The sequence below is a fragment of the Oncorhynchus mykiss genome, chromosome 1 (genome assembly GCF_013265735.2).
Source record: "Oncorhynchus mykiss isolate Arlee chromosome 1, USDA_OmykA_1.1, whole genome shotgun sequence".
Taxonomy (NCBI): domain Eukaryota; kingdom Metazoa; phylum Chordata; class Actinopteri; order Salmoniformes; family Salmonidae; genus Oncorhynchus; species Oncorhynchus mykiss.
The window spans coordinates 40,846,563-40,869,104 of record NC_048565.1 but is presented as its reverse complement, the minus strand read 5'-3'; the positions used below and the strand labels follow the sequence as shown (position 1 = coordinate 40,869,104).

The window sequence follows — 22,542 nt, the reverse complement described above, 5'->3', positions numbered from 1 at the left end:
GAGATGGTTGTCCTTCTGGAAGGTTCTCCCATGTCCACAGTGGAACTCTAGAGCTGTTTCAGAGTGACCATCGGGTTCTTGGTCACCTCCCTGATTGCTTCGTTTGGCCGGGCGGCCAGCTCTAGGAAGAGTCTTGGTGGTTCCGAACTGTTCCATTTAAGAATGATGGAGGCCGCTGTGTTCTTGGGGACCTTAAATCCTGCAGAATTTTTTGGTACTCTTTCCCAGATCTGTGCCTCGACACAATCCTGTCTCTGAGCTCTACGGACAATTCCTTCGACCTCATGGCTTGGTTTTTGCTCTGATATATACTGTCAACCGTGGGACCTTGATATAGACAGGTGTGTGTCTTTCCACATCATGTCCAATCAATTGAATTTACCACAGGTGGACTCCAATCAAGTTGTAGAAACATCTCGAGGATGATCAATGGAAACAGGATGCACCTGAGTTCAATTTTGAGTCTCATGGCAAAGGGTCCAAATACTTATGTAAATAAGGTATTTCTGTTTTAGTTTCTTATATACATTTGCAAAAAATCAGGGTTATTGTGTGTAGATTGCTGAGTTTTTATTTTATTTAATTTAAGCAACTTTAAAATAAGTCTAACGTAACAAAATGTGAAAAAGTCAAGGGGACTGAATACTTTCCAAAGGCACTGTAGTATCAGTTCTGTATGTTTGACAAGTAGTATGGCGCTGTGGCTCGGAGTATTGTTTCTTCATCCTGTTTAATGTAGGGTTGTCATGAGTATCGCGACACTCTGAAGTACCATGGCTAGGAAGCCGATTTGAATTTCTTGAGGAAAACAGTCCTTATGTTCTAAACAAAAAGCATTATGTTTTCACCTAGAGTCATAATTGTTTATTTTGCAAGCTGTAGCACCCACAAAATCTGGTATTGTGGTATGGCGACACTAATGTGGAAAAAGCCAAGGGTTGTAAATACTTTCTGAAGGCACTGTATATCAAGAACCCATTATTTAAATAAATAGGCGGTGGGTATAAACAGTGTACCTAAAATACAATGTACAGTGGTAGAAATTATAGAATGAGCGATGTCGGGAATACGGTATTTAAATGCACAGTGTGAAACGGGAGGTGTCCAGTGGTTCAATGTCTCTATAATGTGTGTGTGTATGTGTGTGTTTGTGATTATAAGGATGAGTGTGTATTGTGTGAATAAGTGTGCATCAAATCAAAAGTGTGCATCAAATCAAACAAATGTAGACCCTACTGTGAAATACTTACTTACAAGCCCTTAACCAACAGTGCAGTTCAAGAAAGAGTTAAGAAAATACGGTGAGATGCCGATCAGTTTCCATACCAGGCGGTGATGCAACCTGTCAGGATGCTCTCGATGGTGCAGCTGTAGAACTTTCTGAAGGTCTGGGGACCCATGCCAAATCTTTTCAGTCTCCTGAGGGGGAAAAGGTGTTGTCGTGCCCTCTTAATGACGGTCTTCACCTGCAAATTAAAGCATGGATTGCTGTCATGATTCTTCAAAAACAATCACCTAATAGCAAGAACAGCACCATATAGTGTTCAGAACCTGGTAATACCAGGATGTAGGATGGACATAAACCCAACAACTTCAATGATACATTTCTCTTTACAGGGTAAGGACGAGGATGTATTACCACCCACACCCTATGTCCTGTCTTACTCATTGTTAGAAAAAAGTGTTTTGTCCAAATCGGATGTTAGGTACTATCATTAAAGAATATTATATGAATCCAATAAATTAAATGGCCAATTTGGATGCAATCAATTAGCTGAAATTATCAGAGATCAAATTATATTTTCACAAAATAATGTTTCTGGAATGCTTACCTTATCTGTTTTTAACTTTCAGAACAATCTGAGATGACGGATTTCATGGCTTGCTGAAATGACATGGAATGACCCCCAGATTCACTTTCCCACCTCTCCACTCTATCACCTAGGCTCTCTCTCTCTCTATTACACATAGACTCACTCTCTCACCTATTCTTTCTCTAGTAAGCTATGGTATTCGTCTCTAGTAGGTTATATTGTCTTTGATTTGTGTTTCTCACACTCTGTGGTAGGCTATCCAGCCAGGCTGCATGCCTGCTTTACATTCCCTTCCCCAAGATGTCAGTAAACTCTCCAGAGATGAGGCCAGAGGTCATATTCATTGTCCAATGAGAAATGCTCATTTTTGTCTTCGCTACAAAAGGTTTTGCTACGTTGTGCCCTCATGAATACGCCCCAGCAGACCAGGTGGACAGGAACATTTCTGGGAACAGGCTCTAGACAAGAGGAGGAAGTTAGAGTTGTTGTTGGATCCAGACAACAGGATCCTCAGATTCCTTCCCCGAACTTAACTGAACTTAACCTTAGCTGAGACGTGTTTGCAAGTTGGCAGGGTGACAGAGTGCGTATATTACTCATAGTAATACAATGAAGAGGTGTGAACACAGGAAATCCCCCGTCAGTGGCATAGATCTCCATTCTGTAAGAAATATCGGTCATACATGCATCTGAGGAGTCATTTTCATTCAGAGATGGGTACATTAGATTTGTAGCTTCCCCCATAGAATGGATTTTTCACTTCTTCAAAAAACAGACACAGTTTGGTGTTAAATAACGGTGCATTGCATTTGATTATCAGGAGAAAAAACAGTCCCAGCCACAATTTTTTGCATTAACAAAGGCTATGATGAAAATCTATGCAATGAATTCAATTGAATCACTCTGCCAAGTTGAGCTGGTGTACCATTAGTAGGTAGCTTGGTTAAGCCAGACCGAACGCTTCACTCACCATTGTTTCTGTTCAAGTGGAACAGCATGAAGCATAGCAAAATCAGTGGATGCCAGGCTCATAAGTAGATGCAGTAATGTGAGCTTGTTTATGTTTTTCTTACCACTGAAACGTCTTGACAAGGCCCTCACACTGGTATGTTGGATCAGGACTGGTCACTGGTCAGAGTTATTCAGTTGCTCTGCTAAACTGTTGTAGTTTTCATGCAGAAAGGCAACTGCTGATCCAGTGCTTTTGCAAAAACCTGTTTGGTTGTGAGTGCAGCAGAGAGAGAGAGTGTGTGTTCTGCGTTGCGTTCATGTGAATTCTTGACAGAGTGTATGCTTTGGAGTTGGGTGTAGGAGTGCTGCTGCCATTGTTTCTCCAAACATATTGGGCTGTGTATTTAAACATAGTTACTGTGGGTGAGACTCCTCTTTCTGCGCCAATTCTCAAAGGTAGTGTTACACACCCTGTTGCATGATAAGTATTTACTTCAATAATCACAGCCTATAAACAGTCACTCCTTGTGCTCCTTTGGGTTGTAATCTTAAAGTTAGCCAATTCACAGTTTAATCTTTCCAATGTTCACTGGGTCTATTTTGGTCGCCCGATAACACCTAGAAATTCTGAGACTGCGGGTTATTCTATATAAGGGCAATTCTACAGTATCGGAATTGCGCTGAGACAAAAACCATTGATATTAAAGTTTAACAAATCATCCAACTATGTACAAGGCCTACTTTTAACAATTTAACATTTTTACCAAAACACTTTTATTGGAAGAACTGTGCAGATGCTATGTTCAGTAACAGAATTTTGTTAAAATCTCCTTTGTTTTTTTGTGTTGTTTTGAGGGTGCTCAACTCTAGTGGGCTTTACTGTGTACTGAACTCTATTGCACTGTACTTAACTATACTCTACTTTTCTTTACTGAACTGAAACAAACTAGTTGATAGGCCTACCTTTTACTTGTTACTTCCGTGAACTTTCATTATCCTCTCTCGTGAGGCTGAGTGATTAGAAAATATCAAAACAATATGCAGGTTTTTGTGAATGGAATTTCAAGGCAATGTTTCTTAAACTTACAGAAGGCAGAACAATTTCACCAGAACTAAATATAAGGGCTGATGTTAGTTGGCAGGGGTCTTCAACATTATTCTGTTTTGATGTAGACTGAGTATTCCAAGCATTAGGAACACCTTCCTAATATTGAGTTGCCACACTGCCTTTTGCCCTCAGAACAGCCTCAATTCGTCTTAGAATGGACTCGAAAGTGTTCCACAGGGATGCTGGCCCATGTTGACTCCAATGCTTCCCAAAGTTGTGTCAAGTTGGCTGGATGTCCTTTGGGTGGTGGACCATTCTTGATACACATGGGAAATTGTTGAGCCTGAAAAACCCAGCAGCGTTGCAGTTCTTGACACAAACCGGTGCGCCTGGCACCTACTACCATACCCTGTTCAAATCTTTTGTCTCGCCCATTCACCCTCTGAATGGTACTCATACACAATCCCATTTCAATTGTCTCAAGGCTTAAAAATCCTTTAACCTGTCTCCTCCCCTACACTGATTGAAGTGGATTTAACAAGTGACATCCGTAAAGGATCATAGCTTTCACCTGCAGTCACCTGGTCAGTCTGTCATGGAAAGAGCAGATGTCCTTAATGTTTTGTATAGTCAGTGTATTTCTAATTCCTTTTAAGACTTTCTGGTAGATGTTTTCTAAGACCCATTTCCATCTGTTTGACCAGAAATATATTAATGTGGGATCCAGACACTGTGGGTAGATCCCCTTACCTGTACCCTTCTGCCATCTGACTCTCAGCCACCTGTTATTAAATGGCATGTTTATAGACCTGGGCATGGGTGGGCATGTGATTGGCACAGAGCTGAGCTGGGGGGTTCTTCTGCTGGCAGCTTTGCCCATCACGGACCCCCCTCACCCTGGAAGGTACTTCTGCTGGTGTCAGATATACTATACGACATACTGTATTTTTCAATGGTCAGATACCCAGATGAAGGCTGTACTGCTGATCAGTGTGTTGGTTAATATACAGTGCCTTGCAAAAGTATTCATCCTCCTTGGCGTTTTTCCTATTTTGTTGCATTACAACCTGTAATTTAAATCATTTTTTATTCAGATTTCATGTAATGGACATATACAAAATAGTCCAAATTGGTGAAGTGAGATGAAAAAAAAGACTTGTTTAAAATGTTTAAAAAAAATACAATAAAAATAAAAACACTGAAAAGTGGTGCATGCATATGTATTCACCCCCTTTGCTATGAATCCCCTAAATAATATCTGGTGCAATCAATCATCATGTTGTGGGGGTGCTTTGCTGCAGGAGGGACTGGTGCACTTCACACAGTCGATGTGATGAAAATTATGTGGATACATTGAAGCAGCATCTCAAGACATCAGTCAGGAAGTTAAAGCTTGGTCGCAAATGGGTCTTCCAAATGGACAATGACCCCAAGCACACTTCCAAAGTTGTGGCAAAATGGCTTAAGGACAACAAAGTCAAGGTATTGGAGTGGCCATCACAAAGCCCTGACCTCAATCCCATAGAACAATTGTGGGCAGAACTGAAAAAGCGTGTGCGAGCAAGGAGGCCTACAAACCTGACTCAGTTACACCAGCTCTGTCAGGAGGAATGGACCGAAATTCACCCAACTTATTGTGGGAAGCTTGTGGAAGGCTACCCGAAACGTTTGACCCAAGTTAAACAATTTAAAGGCAATGCTACCAAATACTAATTGAGTGTATGTTAACTTCTGACCCACTGGGAATGTGATGAAAGAAATAATAGCTGAAAGAAATAATTCTCTCAACTATTATTCTGACATTTCACATTCTTAAAATAAAGTGGTGATCCTAACTGATCTAAGACAGGGAATTCAGGGAAAACTGAGTTTAAATGTATTTTAAACTATTTTAAAGGTGTATGTAAACTTCCGTCTTCAACTATAGATATTCCATTAAAAATCAGACTTTTCCAGCTACAATAGTCATTTCCAACATTAACAATGTCTACACTGAATTTATGATCAATTTGATATTTTAATGGACAAAAATTGTTTCTATCAAAAACAAGGATATTTCTAAGTGACCCCAAACTTTTGAACGGTAGTGTATATATTCTTAATCCATTCCTTACTTAGATTTATGTGTATTTTGGGTATATGTTGTGAAACTGTTAGATATTACTTGTTAGATATTACTGCACTGTCGGAGCTAGAAGCACAGGCATTTCGCTACACCCGCAATAACATCCGATAAACACGTGTATGTGACCAATACATTTGATTTGATTTACAGTCAGTGCATTCATCTTAAGATAGCTAGGTGGGACAACCACACATCAGTTATAGTAAGTACATGTTTTCTCAAAGGAGCTATCAGCAAAGTCATTGCTAGTAAGGGGGAATATGTTTAGACTCCAACACATCCAGTTTATCCCTCAATTCATGCATCTTGTTTGGACTGTGAGATAGTGTAGTTAGGTAACTCCACTGGCCAGAAACTAGAGGCTTGTGGGACAGATGTGGCCTACTATTTGAGTATCATTGGCTTACTTTACCCTTTGGCCTTTGCAGGTGTTGCTGGTGAGCAGCAGTCGGCACCCAGACCAGTGGATTGTCCCAGGAGGAGGGATGGAGCCTGAGGAGGAGCCGTGTGGAGCAGCAGTCAGAGAGGTGTATGAAGAGGTGAGCCCACCCATAGATGATTAGGATAATAACATTTCTATCTGTAATGCACCAAGTTAGAGGAACAGGTTCCTAGATAAATGAATAGCCCTTGTAGGGGAGACCTTGGTTCTAAACGTTCTAGATTGAGCATGTTATACACTGCACAGACAGCCAGTTGAGCTAATGGTTTAGTGGTTAAGTGAAAAGAATGACAGGACTTGTTCACGGAGTCCATGTGTGTTCTGCCATGCTCTGCCCCAGGGTGTCGTGTTGACAGCTGTGAGGAATGGAGCGGTGACATTTAGAGACAGTGTCCAGTTACCCACGTCCTTCTCGTCCTGAGAGAGACATGACCCTGAATAGAGTTAAATGAGTTGCACACCAACACAGGCTGTTGGGAGCTAATAACTCAAATTGCCCATCCACTCTTCTGTCAAGTTCAACACATCCACTCCAAAGAAAGACATAATGGGAGTTTAATGGAGGTTTAATTTGCGCTTGAGTGTCAGATTTTTTTTTAAATCTTATGATTATTGCAACATAATTCAGTTTTATCATGTGTTCCCTCTTGGTGGCTAAACACCTCAAGGCACTACAGAGGGTAGTGCGTACGGCCCAGTACATCACTGGGGCCAAGCTTCCTGCCATCCAGGACCTCTATACCAGGCGGTGTCAGAGGAAGGCCCTAAACATTTTCAAAGACTCCAGCCACCCTAGTTATAGACTGTTCTCTCTGCTACCGCACGGCAAGCTGTACCGGAGCGCCAAGTCTAGGTCCAAAAGGCTTCTTAACATCTTCTACCCCCAAGCCATAAGACTCCCGAACAGCTAATCAAATGGCTACCCAGACTATTTGCATTGTCCACCCTTCCTATTTTACGCTGCTGCTACTCTCTGGTTATTATCTGTGCATAGTCACTTTAACTCAACCTACATGTACATATAACCTCAATTACCTCGACTAACCTGTGCCCCCGCACATTGACTCTATACCGGTACCCCCTGTATATAGCCTCGCTACTGTTATACTGCTCTTTTAATTATTTGTTATTTGTATTTTCTTACTTAACACTTATTTTTCTTAACTGCATTGTTTTCTTGTAAGTAAGCATTTCACTGTAAGGTCTACTACACCTGTTGTATTCGGCGCTTGTGACAAATACATTTTGATTTCATTTTGATTTGAACCCTGTTGAGCCCATGTTTGTCAAAAATGTGGATTTGTTTTTTACCCTCAAGTATTATCTTTGTATTTCAACCATGGGCAGTTTACTTAATTTTATTACATTACAAAATATTTGACAATTCCCCCAAAACATATTGGAATTATCCCATCATAGAGCTGAAGTGTGCTGGTAGAGGCCTGTGTCATATGAGCCGGTGGTCCTGGTAACCTAGCCCCAGCCAGTGGGACCCAGGAGGGGTACAGGAACCTAAACCTGAATTATGGCTCTTCTGCAGGATCATGTGACCAGAGCCATGGGCTCCAGTCCTGGAATGCTGCCAGTTGTTGTCAGGCTCCCAAAACAGTCAGAGGCCAGGTCACAAGAATCTTTTAATATTTTTTCTCATGCATACATCACAATCCGTTATATCTTAGTTGACCGTAGGATATTCTCATGAACGGTATGATGAGTTTTGAACTTGCTCCACGGCTAAATGTCACCCACCTCCATAATGTTTCTTATTCGCCATTTAATTTAATCTGCTTTCTTTCACAAACATTCTGTTTGACCTTAGCCTATATATATTAACCTGGTCACCAATCTGTTTGTGTTGTCTTGCCAACTCCATCCCTAATGTGTCATTGTTTGGCATCAGTGATCTAGTGTTTTTAAAGTGGGTAAAAGCTGATCGCCGTTTGCGATGAGTAAAGTAAAGCGCTCTATACTTTCAATGAATCTTTCCGCAAAAGGTGGGTAAATGCTTGTGCAAAATAAAACAATTGTGTAAATGTTGTTTACGTGCGTCTACCCTCTCCACTACATCTCTGTTTGGCGTGATGAATGACAATGACAGCAATTGAGTTGGCAAGATAGCACAAACAGATCTGGATCCAGGGTAACATTATAGCTATGATCATTAGCCTGTGTTCTTGGACGTGTTTTTATTTTCCGGACCAAACTGCTGTGCGCTTCAGTCCTGGGGATCCTCTCTTGAGACGGGCCAAACCACGAACAGAGAGTTAACATGCAATCCTCTTCATGGACAATGCTGAGACTGAGTTCTATGGGAGCAGAGACACGCTGTTCCCTTTGGCTAGTCACGTTGATCTGCTGGAATTCCGTCTCGGCATGAAAATATCCCACAGTCTGTCGATGTTCCCCATCCGGCTTTTGCAGGGGGTGAGGGTAGAGTATTGTCAAACCTGTCGTCATTGGTTGGGAAAAATATCAAATCAAATTGCATTGGTCAAATACACATGGTTAGCAGATGTTTTTGCGAGTGTGGCAAAATGCTTGTGCTTCTAGTTCCGACAGTGCAGTAATATCTAACAAGTAATCGAACAATTCCACAACAACTACCTAATACACACAAATGCAAGTAAAGGGATGGGATAAGAATATATACATATAAATATATTGATGAACAATGACCGAGCGGCATAGGCAAGATGCAAAAGATGGTGTAGAATACAGTATAGACATATGATGAGTAATGCAAGATATGTAAACATTATTAAAGTGACATTATTAAAGTGACTAGTGATCTATTTATTAAAGTGGCCAATGATTTCAAGTCTGAACAGGCAGTGACTCGGGTGGTTGTTGTCCTTTGATCTTTTTGGCCTTCCTGTGACATCGGGTGCTGTAGGTGTCCTGGAGGGCAGGTAGTTTGCCCCAGTGATGCGTTGTGCTCTCCACCCTCTGAAGAGCCTTGCGGTTGTGGCCGGTGCAGTTGCCGTGCCAGGTGGTGATACGGCCCGACAGGATGCTCTAAATTGTAAAAATCTGTATAAGATTGTGAGGGTTTTAGGTGACAAGCCAAATTTCTTAATCTTCCTGAGGTTGAAGAGGCCTTCTTCATCACACTGTCTGTGTGGGTGGACCATTTCAGTTTGTCTATGATGTGCATGCCGAGGAACTTAACTTTCCACCTTCTCCACTACTGTCCTGTCGACGTAGATAGGGGGGTGTTCCCTCTGCTGTTTCCTGAAGTCCACGATCATCTCCTTTTGTTTTGTTGACGTTGAGTGAGAGGTTGTTTTCCTGACACCACAATCCGAGTGCCCTCACCTCCTCCCTGTAGGCTGTCTTGTTGTTGTTGGTAATCAGGCCCACTACTGTTGTGTCATCTACAAACTTCATGATTGAGTTGGAGGTGTGCATGGCCACGCAGTCATGGGTGCACAGGGAGTACAGGAGGGGTCTGAGCACGCACCCTTGTGGGGCCCCAGTGTTGAGAGTCAGCGAAGTGGAGATGTTGTTTCCTACCTTCACTACCTGGGGGCGGCCCGTCAGCAACTCCAGGATCCAATCGCACAGGGCGGGGTTGAGACCCAGGGTCTCAAGCTTAATTATGAGCTTGGAGGGGACTATTGTGTTGAATGCTGAGCTGTAGGCAATGAACAGCATTCTTACATGGGTATTCCTCTTGTCCAGATGGGATATGTGCTTTACCAAAACGAGCACATTTCTTGCTAGTGAATATCATGATATATGGATAATTTTTTAGTTGTTTTAATTTGTGATAAATGACTATCATAAAGAAATGTATTTGTTTTTGCTTAGTGAGTACCACTTTCCCCTGATTCAGCTCTTACCAAGGCTTGAACCCAGGATATCTGCCCGCAAACACATCCTCCTGAAGCGTCTTACCCAGTCGCGCACAGAAAAGCTAGCTATGCTGCAGCGCAAGTGGGGACACTTCAGGCTGTGGAGTGAGTTTCACAGACACACACCCCCACCCCCCCCCCCCCCCCCCCCCCCCCCCGCTACATTCACCCCCGAAACTCACTCCTCAGTTGAGCTGAGCGCAACTGAAAATATGGGTCACGGCACCATTTTAAAGGACGTTACACTGCTTGCTTAGTGAATACCACTTCCCCCCTATTCAGCTCATACCGAGCCATGACCTCAGTACCTCAGCCTCGTAAGCACATGTGACCATCTCCTAAAAGGTCTTACCCAGTCGTTCCACCGAAAAACTAGCTATTCGGCAGCATAAGTGGGGACACTTCAGGCTGAGGAAGGAATTTCACACATCCCCATATGCTACACTTACATTTAGGAGAATTTGATTCGGTTTTCTGAGATGAATTGTCTTGCTGGAGGTAATTTAACAGTATAGTACAGCTTTCTGTCCACTACATGCTAGTCCTGTAATGTAACTTTTAAACGTGTTTCTGTCTTGTGGATAATGTAGGATGTGGAAATGTATTGGTATTGGTGTTTATATACTAGCTGACTGTCCTTTGTTGTTATCTGTATGTCTGTGTCACTCTAGGCTGGTGTAAAAGGAAAGCTTGGCAGGCTACTGGGGGTTTTCGAAGTAAGCCTCACAAATCATCATGTCATAGCACTGTACATCATGATGCATGTATCACATATCAAAACATTGCTCTCATTACAACATTATTATTAAATCCAATTCCTTAAACCTTACATAAGTGGTTTTCAAAGTTTTTTTCAAAGAGGAAACTGTAGTGGGGACGCCACATAATAAAAGACAAAAAGAGTACAGAAGTACAGATTATTGAGTAAATGTATTTTCGTTATTTTTGATAAGAGAGAGAGAAATAAATGAATCAGGTTATTTGTTGGTGTAAAAATTGATTTTAAGGTTGTGTCATTAGATTTGGGCTGGGGTGGGGTTGCCAGAAATTCTGTCAAAACAATGGGTTTCCCGGTGAAAAAGTTTGAATACAACACAACACTTAAAAGCCCTGCATGTTATACAGAAACACTTCCAAGACTGAAAGGGTATTATTATGATTTGAAGCAGTCTGTCTGTTTGTCTGTCTTTTAGCACAACCAGGACAGGAAACACAGGACGTACGTCTATGTCCTGACTGTGACAGAGACCTTGGAGGACTGGGAGGATTCTGTCAACATCGGTAGGCTTCTACTGTATGATGACATCTGGTTAGGGAGCACTATTTTCCCACATTTCTTTACACCTTCATGCATGTCTTTCGTCTAAGCATTTCCTCTCTGACACAATTGGTGGGAAACTGGGAACTTTTCTTGAGAAATTTAGACAAACAATCTTTTCTTCCTACAACACTACGTCTTTCTTTCTCCCCCCCCCCCCCTGTTTCTCTCACTCCCTGGACCCTGGTCTTTCTCTCTCCCAGTCTGTGATGTTGACATCAAAACATTGCAACACACAAACACACTTGTGCATCACGAAACAAAAGGGTTATGATCTCCTTTTTTTTTGAGGACTTTTAGTTTACATCCAGGGTACTTAATGAAAATCATCATCATATAATAGTTTAATAGAGAGTGTATTAAAGTCAATTCCAGTACGTCATTTATATCATGAAAAGACAAACACACGAATACTTCTTGGAGTGTGTAAATTGGAGTTGCATACAGTAGTGCTCATGTTGTATCAAAAAACGAATTCTTTAGATTGGTAAAATAGGTTAGAGAAATTGAACACTTTCATGTTAGGGCTTCATATAGAGACTGAACTCAGTTCAGTTAGTAGGAGACCTCTAGTAAACCCTGAGAGGGGAATTAAGACCGACAGACTGACAGGGTCTCTGTTGTCACTTAAGATACTGGCCCAGAGGGACATGTCCATGTCTGTACATGTCTACAGTAATAGTTGTCAAACACCTGTTGAACTTCACTAATGTCAGCGTCTAGCTGGATTTCAAAATAACATTTGAAGAATGGTTTGACAATACAGTCAAGGCCCAAAAAAATCTGAGAATGACACAAATATTAATTAACACAAAGTTTGCTGCTTCAGTGTCTTTAGATATTTTTGTCAGATGTTACTATGGAATACTAAAGTATAATTACAAGCATTTAATAAGTGTCAAAGGCTTTTATTGACAATTACATGAAGTTGATGCAAAGAGTTTGCAGTGTTGACCCTTCTTTTTCAAGACCTCTGAAATCTGCCCTGGCATGCCGTCAATTAACTTCTGGGCCACATCCTGACTGATGGCAGCCCATTCTTGCATGATCAATGCTTGGAGTTTGTCAGAATTTCTGGGTTTTTGTTTGTCCACCCACCTCTTGAGGATTGACCACAAATTCTCAATGGGATTAAGGTCTGGGGAGTTTCCTGGCCATGGACCCAAAATATCGATGTTTTGTTCCCCGAGCCACTTAGTTATCACTTTTGCCTTATGGCAAGGTGCTCCATCATGCTGGAAAAGGCCTTGTTCATCACCAAACTGTTCCTGGATGGTTGGGAGAAGTTGCTCTCGGAGGATGTGTTGGTGCCATTCTTCATTCAGGCAAAATTGTGAGTGAGCCCACTCCCTTGGCTGAGAAGCAACCCCACACATGAATGGTCTCAGGATGCTTTACTGTTGGCATGACACAGGACTGATGGTAGCGCTCACCTTGTCTTCTCCGGACAAGCTTTTTTCCGGATGCCCCATACAATCGGAAAGGGGATTCATCAGAGAAAATGACTTTACCCCTTTACCTTTTGCAGAATATCAATCTGTCCCTGATGTTTTTCCTGGAGAGAAGTGGCTTCTTTGCTGCCCTTGACACCAGGCCATCCTCCAAAAGTCTTCGCATCACTGTGCATGCAGATGCACTCACACCTGCCTGCTGCCATTCCTGAGCAAGCTCTGTACTTGTGGTGCCCCGATCCCGCTACTGAATCAACTTTAGGAGACAGTCCTGGCGCTTGCTGAACTTTCTTAGGCGCCCTGAAGCCAACAATTGAACCGCTCTCCTTGAGGTTCTTGATGATCCGATATATGGTTGATTTAGGTGCAATCTTACTGGCATCAATATCCTTGCCTGTGAAGCCCTTTTTGTGCAAAGCATTGATGACGACACGTGTTTCCTTGCAGGTAACCATGATTGACAGAGGAAGAACAATGATTCCAAGCACCACCCTCCTTTTGAAGCTTCCAGTCTGTTATTTGAACTCAATCAGCATGATAGAGTGATCTCCAGCCTTGTCCTCATCAACACTCACACCTGTGTTAACGAGAGAATCACTGACATGATGTCAGCTGGTCCTTTTGTGGCAGGGCTGAAATGCAGTGGAAATGTTTTTGGGGGATTCAGTTCATTTGCATTGGAAAATAGGGGCATTGCAATTCATTTCAATTCATCTGATCACTCTTCATAACATTCTGGAGTATATGCAAATTGCCATTATACAAACTGAGGCAGCAGACTTTGTGAAAATGTATATTTGTGTCATTCAAAACTTTTGGCGACGACTGTACAGTATTTAATGTTCACTTATGTTTTGAAACTTAGTTTGTATATCTATATAAGGTAAATCAAATTGTATCAAATTATAATGAGATGAAACTGGCCAAATTGGGTTTTTAAAAAGTTGCTTGTATATTATTTCCATGAAGACAATTTCCATGTTCAGTAACTATGTGGTATCTGTGCAAATGACTGTCAAGTAAATATTGTACAGGAGAAAACACCACACTAACTAGACACATTCTACACAGCACAGTAATTGAAAAATGATCACCATAATTTGTTTAGGAGGCTGTAGCCAGTGGGGCAATTCCACACCAACGGGAGCAGGAAATATTTTTGGTATGTCAGATTGTTCTGCCAATTCTCACATATAAACTTAACTGAGAGGAGTTACATTTGACATGCTTTTTACATTTGTATCACAAACATTTTAGAGAAAATCGTGATGAAAGTGGCAAGTTTGTAAGATCTTATGACCCATATGCTCGAACATATGCACATTTTCCAATTAATTAATTTAACATATTAATATTTGTTATGATAAATAAAAGAATGTGAAAAGTTGTATTTCAGAATATAGACATACTCCATATGTTAGAGCACACTATAAGGAGTGTAATGATACCAAGATGTTCTGTGTCATGTATGGTGCATGGATCATAAGATCTTACAGGAGGCATGTATACAGTAGGTCTATAAAGGGCCTAAAATTGCCACTTTCAGCCTATTTGATGTGCACAGTTGTTTTCAAGTCACTGCGCTGTGGCCCCTCCCTCTGTCCTCTCTTGCCCTATACAAGGCCTGTGACTGTGCCCGATCAGGCTCTACATTTGTGGGCTTGTCTTACAAGTTACACTCACCTGCTCCTCCAGGGCTAGCGCTAGCGCTACCTCAGGGGTCAGTGTATCCCCCCCCCCCCCACACACACACACTACTCCCCCTCAGTATCCCATTTTAATGTCAGAGGGCACTTTGGAGGGCCTTTTGCAAAATACTTGAATGATAATATATGTGTAGCAATTGGACGGCAGGAGAACGTGGTTTTTAAGAGATGTATAAATAACGTAAACTGATAGTTAACCGGACAGATGGTTTTTATGGGAACGCATTATACAGAGTCTTTGGTTGGAAGCCGAGGTGATGGCTTCATAAACACCACAGGAGGAATGACAGAAATGTCCAATCCTACTAAAGTTCACAACATTCAGCAGCATTAATTTTTTTCAGAGCTGATTGGTGTTTAGGGGTGGGGATAATGTGTAAAGGACTACAGAGGTTTAGTCACTGTTTTCAAATACATTTTCGTATGGGGAAGTCCAACAAGAAGCACATAGTGCTTTCGTAAATTTTTCAGACCCCTTACCTTTTCCCACATTTTGTTATGTTACAGCCTTACTCTAAAATTGATTAAATTGTTTTTATCCCCCTCATTAATCTACAAACACCCCATAATGAAAAAGCAAAAACAGGTTTTTAGAAATGTTTATATATGTACAGTACCAGTCAAAAGTTTGGGAACACTTACTCATTCAAGGCTTGTTCTTTATTTAAAAAATGTTCTACATTGTAGAATAATCTTGAAGACATCAAAACTATGAAATAACACATATGGAATCATGTAGTTACCAAAAAAAGTGTTAAACAAATCAAAATATATTTGAGATTCTTCAAAGTAGCCACCCTTTGCCTTGCTCAAAATGACAACCAACTATTTGCGGCATTAGCGCAAAAATGGAAGAGGCAAATGGAAGGGGGAGAAAGTGAGGAAAATTCTGATTCATTCAAAAAAGTATACCAGTTCCATTTAAGGACCAAAAAATTGTGCCATATAGATTGCAAAATAGTTGGGAAAAGATTTTCAATGTACCGATTCCATGACATATGGTTCATGAACTGATACACAAAACAATGCTGGATACAAAACTTAGTTCTTCAATTTAAGTTATTATACAGAATTCTTGCAACAAATAAAAGGTTATATACAGTGCATTCATAAAATACTCAAACCCCTTGACCTTTTCCACATTTTGTTACATTACAGCCTTATTCTAAAATTAATTAAATCGTTTTTTTCACCCTCATCAATCTACACACAGTACCCCATAATGTAAAAAAAGGGGGTTTTAGACATTTTTGCAAATGTATATTTTATGACATTTACATAATGATTCATACCCTTTACTCAGTATTTTGTTGAAGCACCTTTTGGCAGTGACTACTGCCTCGAGTCTTCTTGGGTATGACGCTACATGCTTTGGCACACCTGTATTTGGGGAGTTTCTCCACTTCTCTGCAGATCCTCTCAAGTTCTGTCAGGATGGATGGGGAGCGTCGCTGCACAGCTATTTTCAGGCCTCTCCAGAGATGTTCGATGCGGTTCAAGTCCGGGCTTTGGCTGGGCCCCTCAAGGATATTCAGAGCCACTCCAGCGTTGTCTTGGCTGTGTGCTTAGGGTCATTGTACTGTTGGAAGGTGAACCTTCACCCCAGTCTGAGGTCCTGAGCGTTCTGGAGCTGAACAAGCATTCCCACAGCTGAAAAACATCTCCACAGCATGATGCTGCCGCCACCATGCTTCACCGTAGGGGTGGTGCCAGGTTTCTTCCAGATGTGGCTCTTGGCATTCAGGCCAAAGAGTTTAATCTTGGTTTCATCAGACCAGAGAATCTTATTTCTCATGGTCTGAGAGTCCTTTAGGTGCTTTTTGGCAAACTCCAAGCGGGCTGTCATGTGCCTTTTACTGAAGTGTGGCTTCCATCTGGCCACTCCAACATAAAGGCCTGATTGGTGGAGATTTTCGATGTACCGATTCCATGACATATGGTTCATGAACTGATACACAAAACAACACTGGATTCAAAACCAAGTTTTTCAATTTACGTTATTATACACATTTCTTGCAACCAATAGAATGTTATATACAGTGCATTCGGAAAGTATTCAAACCCCTTGAATTTTTGTCTTGTGCCTTTTACTGGGGAGTGGCATCCATCTGGCCACTCTACCAGAAAGGCATGATTGGTGGAGTGGTGCAGGGATCGTTGTACTTCTGGAAGGTTCTCCCATCTCCACAGAGGAACTTTGGAGCTATGACAGAGTGACCATCAGGTTCTTGTTCACCTCTCTGACCAAGGCCCTTCTCCCCCAATTGCTCAGTTTGGCTGGGTGGCCAGCTCTAGGAAGAGTCTTGGTGATTCCAAACTTCTTCCATTTAAGAATGTGTTCTTGGGGACCTTCAATGCTGCAAAACAATGTTGGTACCCTTCCCCAGATCTGTGCCCCGACACAATCCTGTCTCTGAGCTCTACGGACAATTCCTTCGACCTCATGGCTTGGTTTTTCGCTCTGACAACTGTGGGACCTTACATAGACAGGTGTGTGCCTTTCCAAATCATGTCCTATGATTGAATTTACCACAGGTGGACTTCAATCAAGTTGTAGAAATGTCTCAAGGATGATCAATGGAAACAGGATGCACCTGAGTTCAATTTTGAGTTCCAAGGTTCCAAACTTTTGTGAAACATCACAGCACATTTTAAAAATATATGGCAAATAGAAATCAAAACTGTATGGTCTTCAGAGATAGATGGGATGGGTTGAGGTTAGCTGAAGGATGGGACTAAAAACAAGGAAAATGTAACCATTGTAAAATATACTGTGTCTGTAAAATGTGTATAGTATGTATAAGCTGGAAGTAGAAGCCTAAGTGTTGTTGTCTATTAGTTTACTCCATATAGGGGAGGGATGGTAGTGTTATATATCTGCAATATTAAAGCTGATCTACCCCCAAATGAAAAATAAAGCTGTTCGGTTTGTTTTCAATCACAGTAAGGGGCTTGATCATTAACCAGAAATGTTTTGAAATCATGATAAAAAATGGCTGCATTGGGTCTTTAATACAGCCCTCATCTGAGCTCTCTATCTCTCTGCGCTACCTATTTCAGGTAGGAAACGGAAGTGGTTCAAGATCGACGAGGCTATCCAGGTGTTGCAGTGCCACAAGCCTGTCCATGCGGAGTACCTGCGCCGACTCACAGTCACCTGTAACCCCACCTGCAGCTCTACCTGTTGTGACCCCACCAATGGCAACACCTGGGTCTCCCCCCTGACGGACGACAAAGCCCCTCACTACGTCACCTCCACACAGGGGACAGATAGAGGACCACCCTTGGTCAACAGATAGGAAAGACATCGCAATCAAAGGAACCAGCATCATAAGAGGACCTAGCCTAGGTGCCAGTCTGTTTCTGCCATCTTGCCAACTCCTTGTGGTCATGTTTGGCTTTCTATCATCAGAATGACATCAACCTCCGAGTCAGAGGTCTTTTGTTTCAAGTTATTCTTATTCTACATTTTGATTCCATAAAGTCAGTCTACTATGTTCTTTGGTCAATGCAGCCCTTTGGTGAACTGCTTTCTACGGGAAGTAGCTCTGGTAGGCCAATAGAAGGTAGTGTTCGCTCTAGAAAGGCTCATGTCCTTTATGTCAAAACCCCAATTGCTGCTTAGTGAGTCTCATAACTTTAAGTCTTCACTGCCAAAGTACATTTCATAGAGATCTCCGGTTGAACAAGTAAATAACTTATTTGGTAAAGTGATATCTAATTTTTAGTTACCCATTTCCTACTGCTTATAGTTGTATAAGTAGCACCATTTCCATGTCCTTACGAGCTGTTTTCTAGTTTACATAGTGAGTTTGAAAGAGCAGCTTTGGCCTAGAAACTGGATCATTTAAAAGACTGTTTGCTTATCTACAACCACACAGTATTGCGCAAGAACAAAAGATTTGTACATATTTATTTTTAGAATATATGGAATACAGCCCAATAATTGTTTTAACAAATATTTTTTGAGTGGGAAAATGTTTTAAGTGGGAACATATTCCAAGTTACATCGATATTTTTCTGTGAGGGCTATAATATAACTTACAGGGATATTTTTCTGTGTCGGCCTGCATGATTGACTAGTGAAAGCATAAAGGCCTGTGACTGACATGTCTTTCAAACGGAACACAGAACAGAGTCCTATCAAGTGTCTTAACAGCCATAGTAACCTGTGTAATGTGTGTCAAATTCATAAGATGTGAATGTGGGCACTGGAAGGGAAAACAGATCATTTTAGCACAGATACTTTTACTAGCCTGGTGAAACCTGCCTGATTGTGTGATAGCTCACATTTTGTTTCACTTGACAATTGAAAAAAAAAACTAAATGTGAGTACATCGGTCAGTCTGCTTGACCAGGCTATTTTTTTGCTGGAGGAGAAATAGATTGTCATAGAACGGTTTGAGAGGGCTTGTGCCCTGAGCTGATTGTCAAGGAGACTATGATGCTTTTGCATTGTATTTAGAATGTATGTGAGGATTTAGCAAGTGTTGCCAAAATGACTCCATTTTGTTAATGGTACATGTTTTGATATGTACATTATTATTGAGAAATATGATTTGTTTTTCAAGGGGACTCCCCCCCCCCCCCCCCCCCCCTATAATCATTAGAATTTGGAGGAATTAAACAGGACAGAGCATACACAAGAACATCTGCTCTGGCAGCTCTGGCTTTGACATGTAACTGAAAGGATCAAAAACGGATGCTATTATATAAAGTCTAGTAAAGACATTAAAATAGCATGTGTTAGTTATTTTATCTTTCCAATCAAAGTGATTGAGGGTTACGCAACTGCATGTGTACACAAATGTGTACCCATAATGTGTTCTCTGCTCTTCACTCTCGTTCTTAAATAAAGATACTGTGTTTAAATATCTAAACTGGACTATGTTTTTGATTATTGAGTTTCTCAAAGTAGACGATTATAGCTTGTGTGTTTATTAAATGTTTTAGTCAAATGTAACACCCAAGTTTTCAAACGTCAACAATCCTTCAGAGGCATTGCTTTCGTTGTAAGATATTCCATTCTATAGACCTGCATTCTATAGACCACCAAGAGTCTACTATAAGAATGGTGGCAGAAGAAAGGTGAAGTGCTATCAAGGAATGCAGTGGTCTGGCATGTCTACAAGCATTATAGTTTCTGTCTGGGCAGGGGCTGGTCTGACTTGAATGTATTCATTTATTTATTATTAGCACATAATGTGTCTTGTGATCACTTTTTGATTTTGTCTGAGCTTTTCAGTCAGCAAATTCCAAGGATCTTTGCGGTACTAATATTACTGGTATGGAAAAATGTGATTTTAGCCTTGCTTTTTATTTTTTGCACTTCATTTGGACATGACTAATTCTCAAGGTATTTTCCAAAATCCTAGGAAGTCCACTCATTTCCCTTTCTTTTTCCTCCATCTGTCAATCGAACTCATGTACCACCTCCCGCAAATGTTTGAGCCTATCACAACTATTACCTCAGCAGGGTCATGAAAGGGTTGCGTTCAAGAAAGCAAAAGGTTAATAAACAGGGGAGCTGTTGTGTAACAATGGGTGACGGCCACATTGTGATGCTTGCTCACTCCCACCATTTGCTAAATTGGTGTCAGAGTTGGATGGTGTCCAGTGAGTCAATGGTCCGCGTGGTGCATTCTGGGTCAAGGAGTGCACTCTTTGAAGGGGTGAATGGGAGTCAATTGAGCACTAGCTCAAAAACCCAACTTTATCCTTTCTTATAGTATCTTTGACACTCGCCATCATAGTCCATTACAAACTTCCCCAAAGGAGTTAAAGGTAGACTCAGCGATATGACATAGATGGACAAAGTAAACAAAATAGTGGGTACATTTCCGCGACAGCTAAGAGTGGTGAAGCGCGAGGGTAAACTTCTCCGCTGTTTTTAGTCTCGTGGCTCCCACGATTTAACAGCAATGAATCAAATCTGTGCGCTTTCGCATAGACTGTGTGTGACCGTGTGAGAGCCAAGTCTTGCATCTCAATCATCTCAATATCTGTCGTGCTATTTGTGGCAACATCATTTTGCTGAGTCTCCTTTTAAAGGTGTCCGCATACCATAGGCGAAATTGCCATGGGGGATGGTGGGGCATGTCCCCCTCCAATATTTAGAACCGGTCCGGGGCCCCCCAGATAGCAAATGAACACGTCATAAGCAATAGCAAAATGTGTAGAATTGCAGGAAATGTGCTTTAACGGTCCACTTTGCACACGAAAAACAATCCAAGTCCTCTTTCTCAATTTTCAAACATAAATGGGGTGCGCCTTCGAATGCTCATTGATGTGTCATTCGCACCGCGACCGACGTAGCTAGTTTGTTAGCTAAGCAAGCCACTGTAGCTTGCCAGTAACTGTAGAGATCAGTAAGACATGGCACTTTGTAGCCAAATATCTTATTCATCCATTTTCTATTTAAGCATTAAGAGCCTGATATGATGGTGCATTGATCAATTACACAGTTTAAAGCTGTTATTTTTGTGTTTTTGCCCAAAGTCAACCTTTAAAGTAACTGTCCAGTGTTTCCAAATTTCTATGAAATATGAGTGAAATAGTTTTCCCTCTAAAAATGTTTAATTCTTATGGTAGGATAACAGTACATTGTGTAGCATTATGACGGTTTTATATTAAACATTTTCGGAGCCAAGGACAACATACCTTGCTAGCCAAAGGTCAGGCAAAAGAGAACAATAAGGGGGTATGAAAATACAGATAACCCGCGATGGGCCAAACCAAAATATACAAAACTTTTACAATCACATGTATGTCCAATATTGATATGAAAAAGTGTTTGTACACCAAAGAAAAACATTAGCTATGCAGCTGTAATTAAATTTAAAAAATACACTGAATTATTATTATTATTATCAAATTATTAACATCCCATCTTGACCTGGCCTATTTGAATTTCAACTTGGTGCATAATCTAGGGGAACAACATCACACTGCTACATGGGCGTATACCGATCATTAAAAATATTCATATTAGTAGACTGCTGATTGGACAGCTCATCCTCTTCAGGAGGATGACATCATCCTCTAGGAGGAAATAGCAAGCATTTTTAAACAGTTTGAGGTGGGGTTTTTGAGTATAGATAAGTCAACAACATTATTTGGGTATGAGTTAATAGAATATTAACTTTTAAAAGTGATATTTTCACTGGACAATTACTTTAAAACTACAAATATTCTCTCATCCTAATGGCAAAATGTGAAGAATAGCATGGACTATAAAACAGCACGTTTTTCTCTGTCCCATGGCAAAATGTGAAGAATTGCTGGAAATTTGCTTTAAAACTGCAATATTTTCTCTGACTCATGACAAAATGTGTAGAATAGAATTATAAAACTACACGTTTCTCTCTTCCCCATGACAAAATGTGCATAATTGTAAACAACAGCTGGTGCACAAAATCTAAGGAAGACTCTAGATTTTGCTTGCCTGAAGTAGAGTATATTGTGATAAACTGCAGGCCACAATACTTGCCTAGAGAGTTCTCAGCTATACTTTTTGTGGCTGTTTATCTACCACCACAGACAGATGCTGGCACTAAGACCGCACTCAGTCAGCTGTATAAGGAAATAAGCAAACAGGAAACCATTCACACAGAGGCGGCGCTCCTAGTGGCCAGAGACTTTAATGCAGGGAAACTTAAATCAGCTCTACCAAATCTCTATCAACATGTTTAATGCGCAACCAGAGGGGAAAAAAATCTAGATCACCTGTACTCCACACACAGAGACACGTACAAAGCTCACCCTCGCCCTCCATTTGGTAAATCCGACCACAACTCTATCCTCCTGATTCCTGCTTACAAGCAAAAATTAAAG

At 41.1% G+C, this 22,542-nt stretch overlaps 1 protein-coding gene across 1 annotated transcript in view; it reads left to right on the top strand.

The window, feature by feature from the left end:
* Positions 1–19,589, top strand: part of nudt4a (nudix (nucleoside diphosphate linked moiety X)-type motif 4a) — a 29,674-nt gene extending 10,085 nt beyond the window's left edge. Inside the window, exons 2-5 of the mRNA XM_021601223.2 lie at positions 6,367–6,477; positions 10,906–10,950; positions 11,428–11,515; positions 17,770–19,589. Coding sequence (XP_021456898.2) covers positions 6,367–6,477; positions 10,906–10,950; positions 11,428–11,515; positions 17,770–18,008 — 483 coding nt within the window. The 3' untranslated portion in view covers positions 18,009–19,589. The remainder of the gene's footprint in view (positions 1–6,366; positions 6,478–10,905; positions 10,951–11,427; positions 11,516–17,769) is intronic.
* The last annotated feature ends 2,953 nt before the right edge of the window (positions 19,590–22,542 follow it).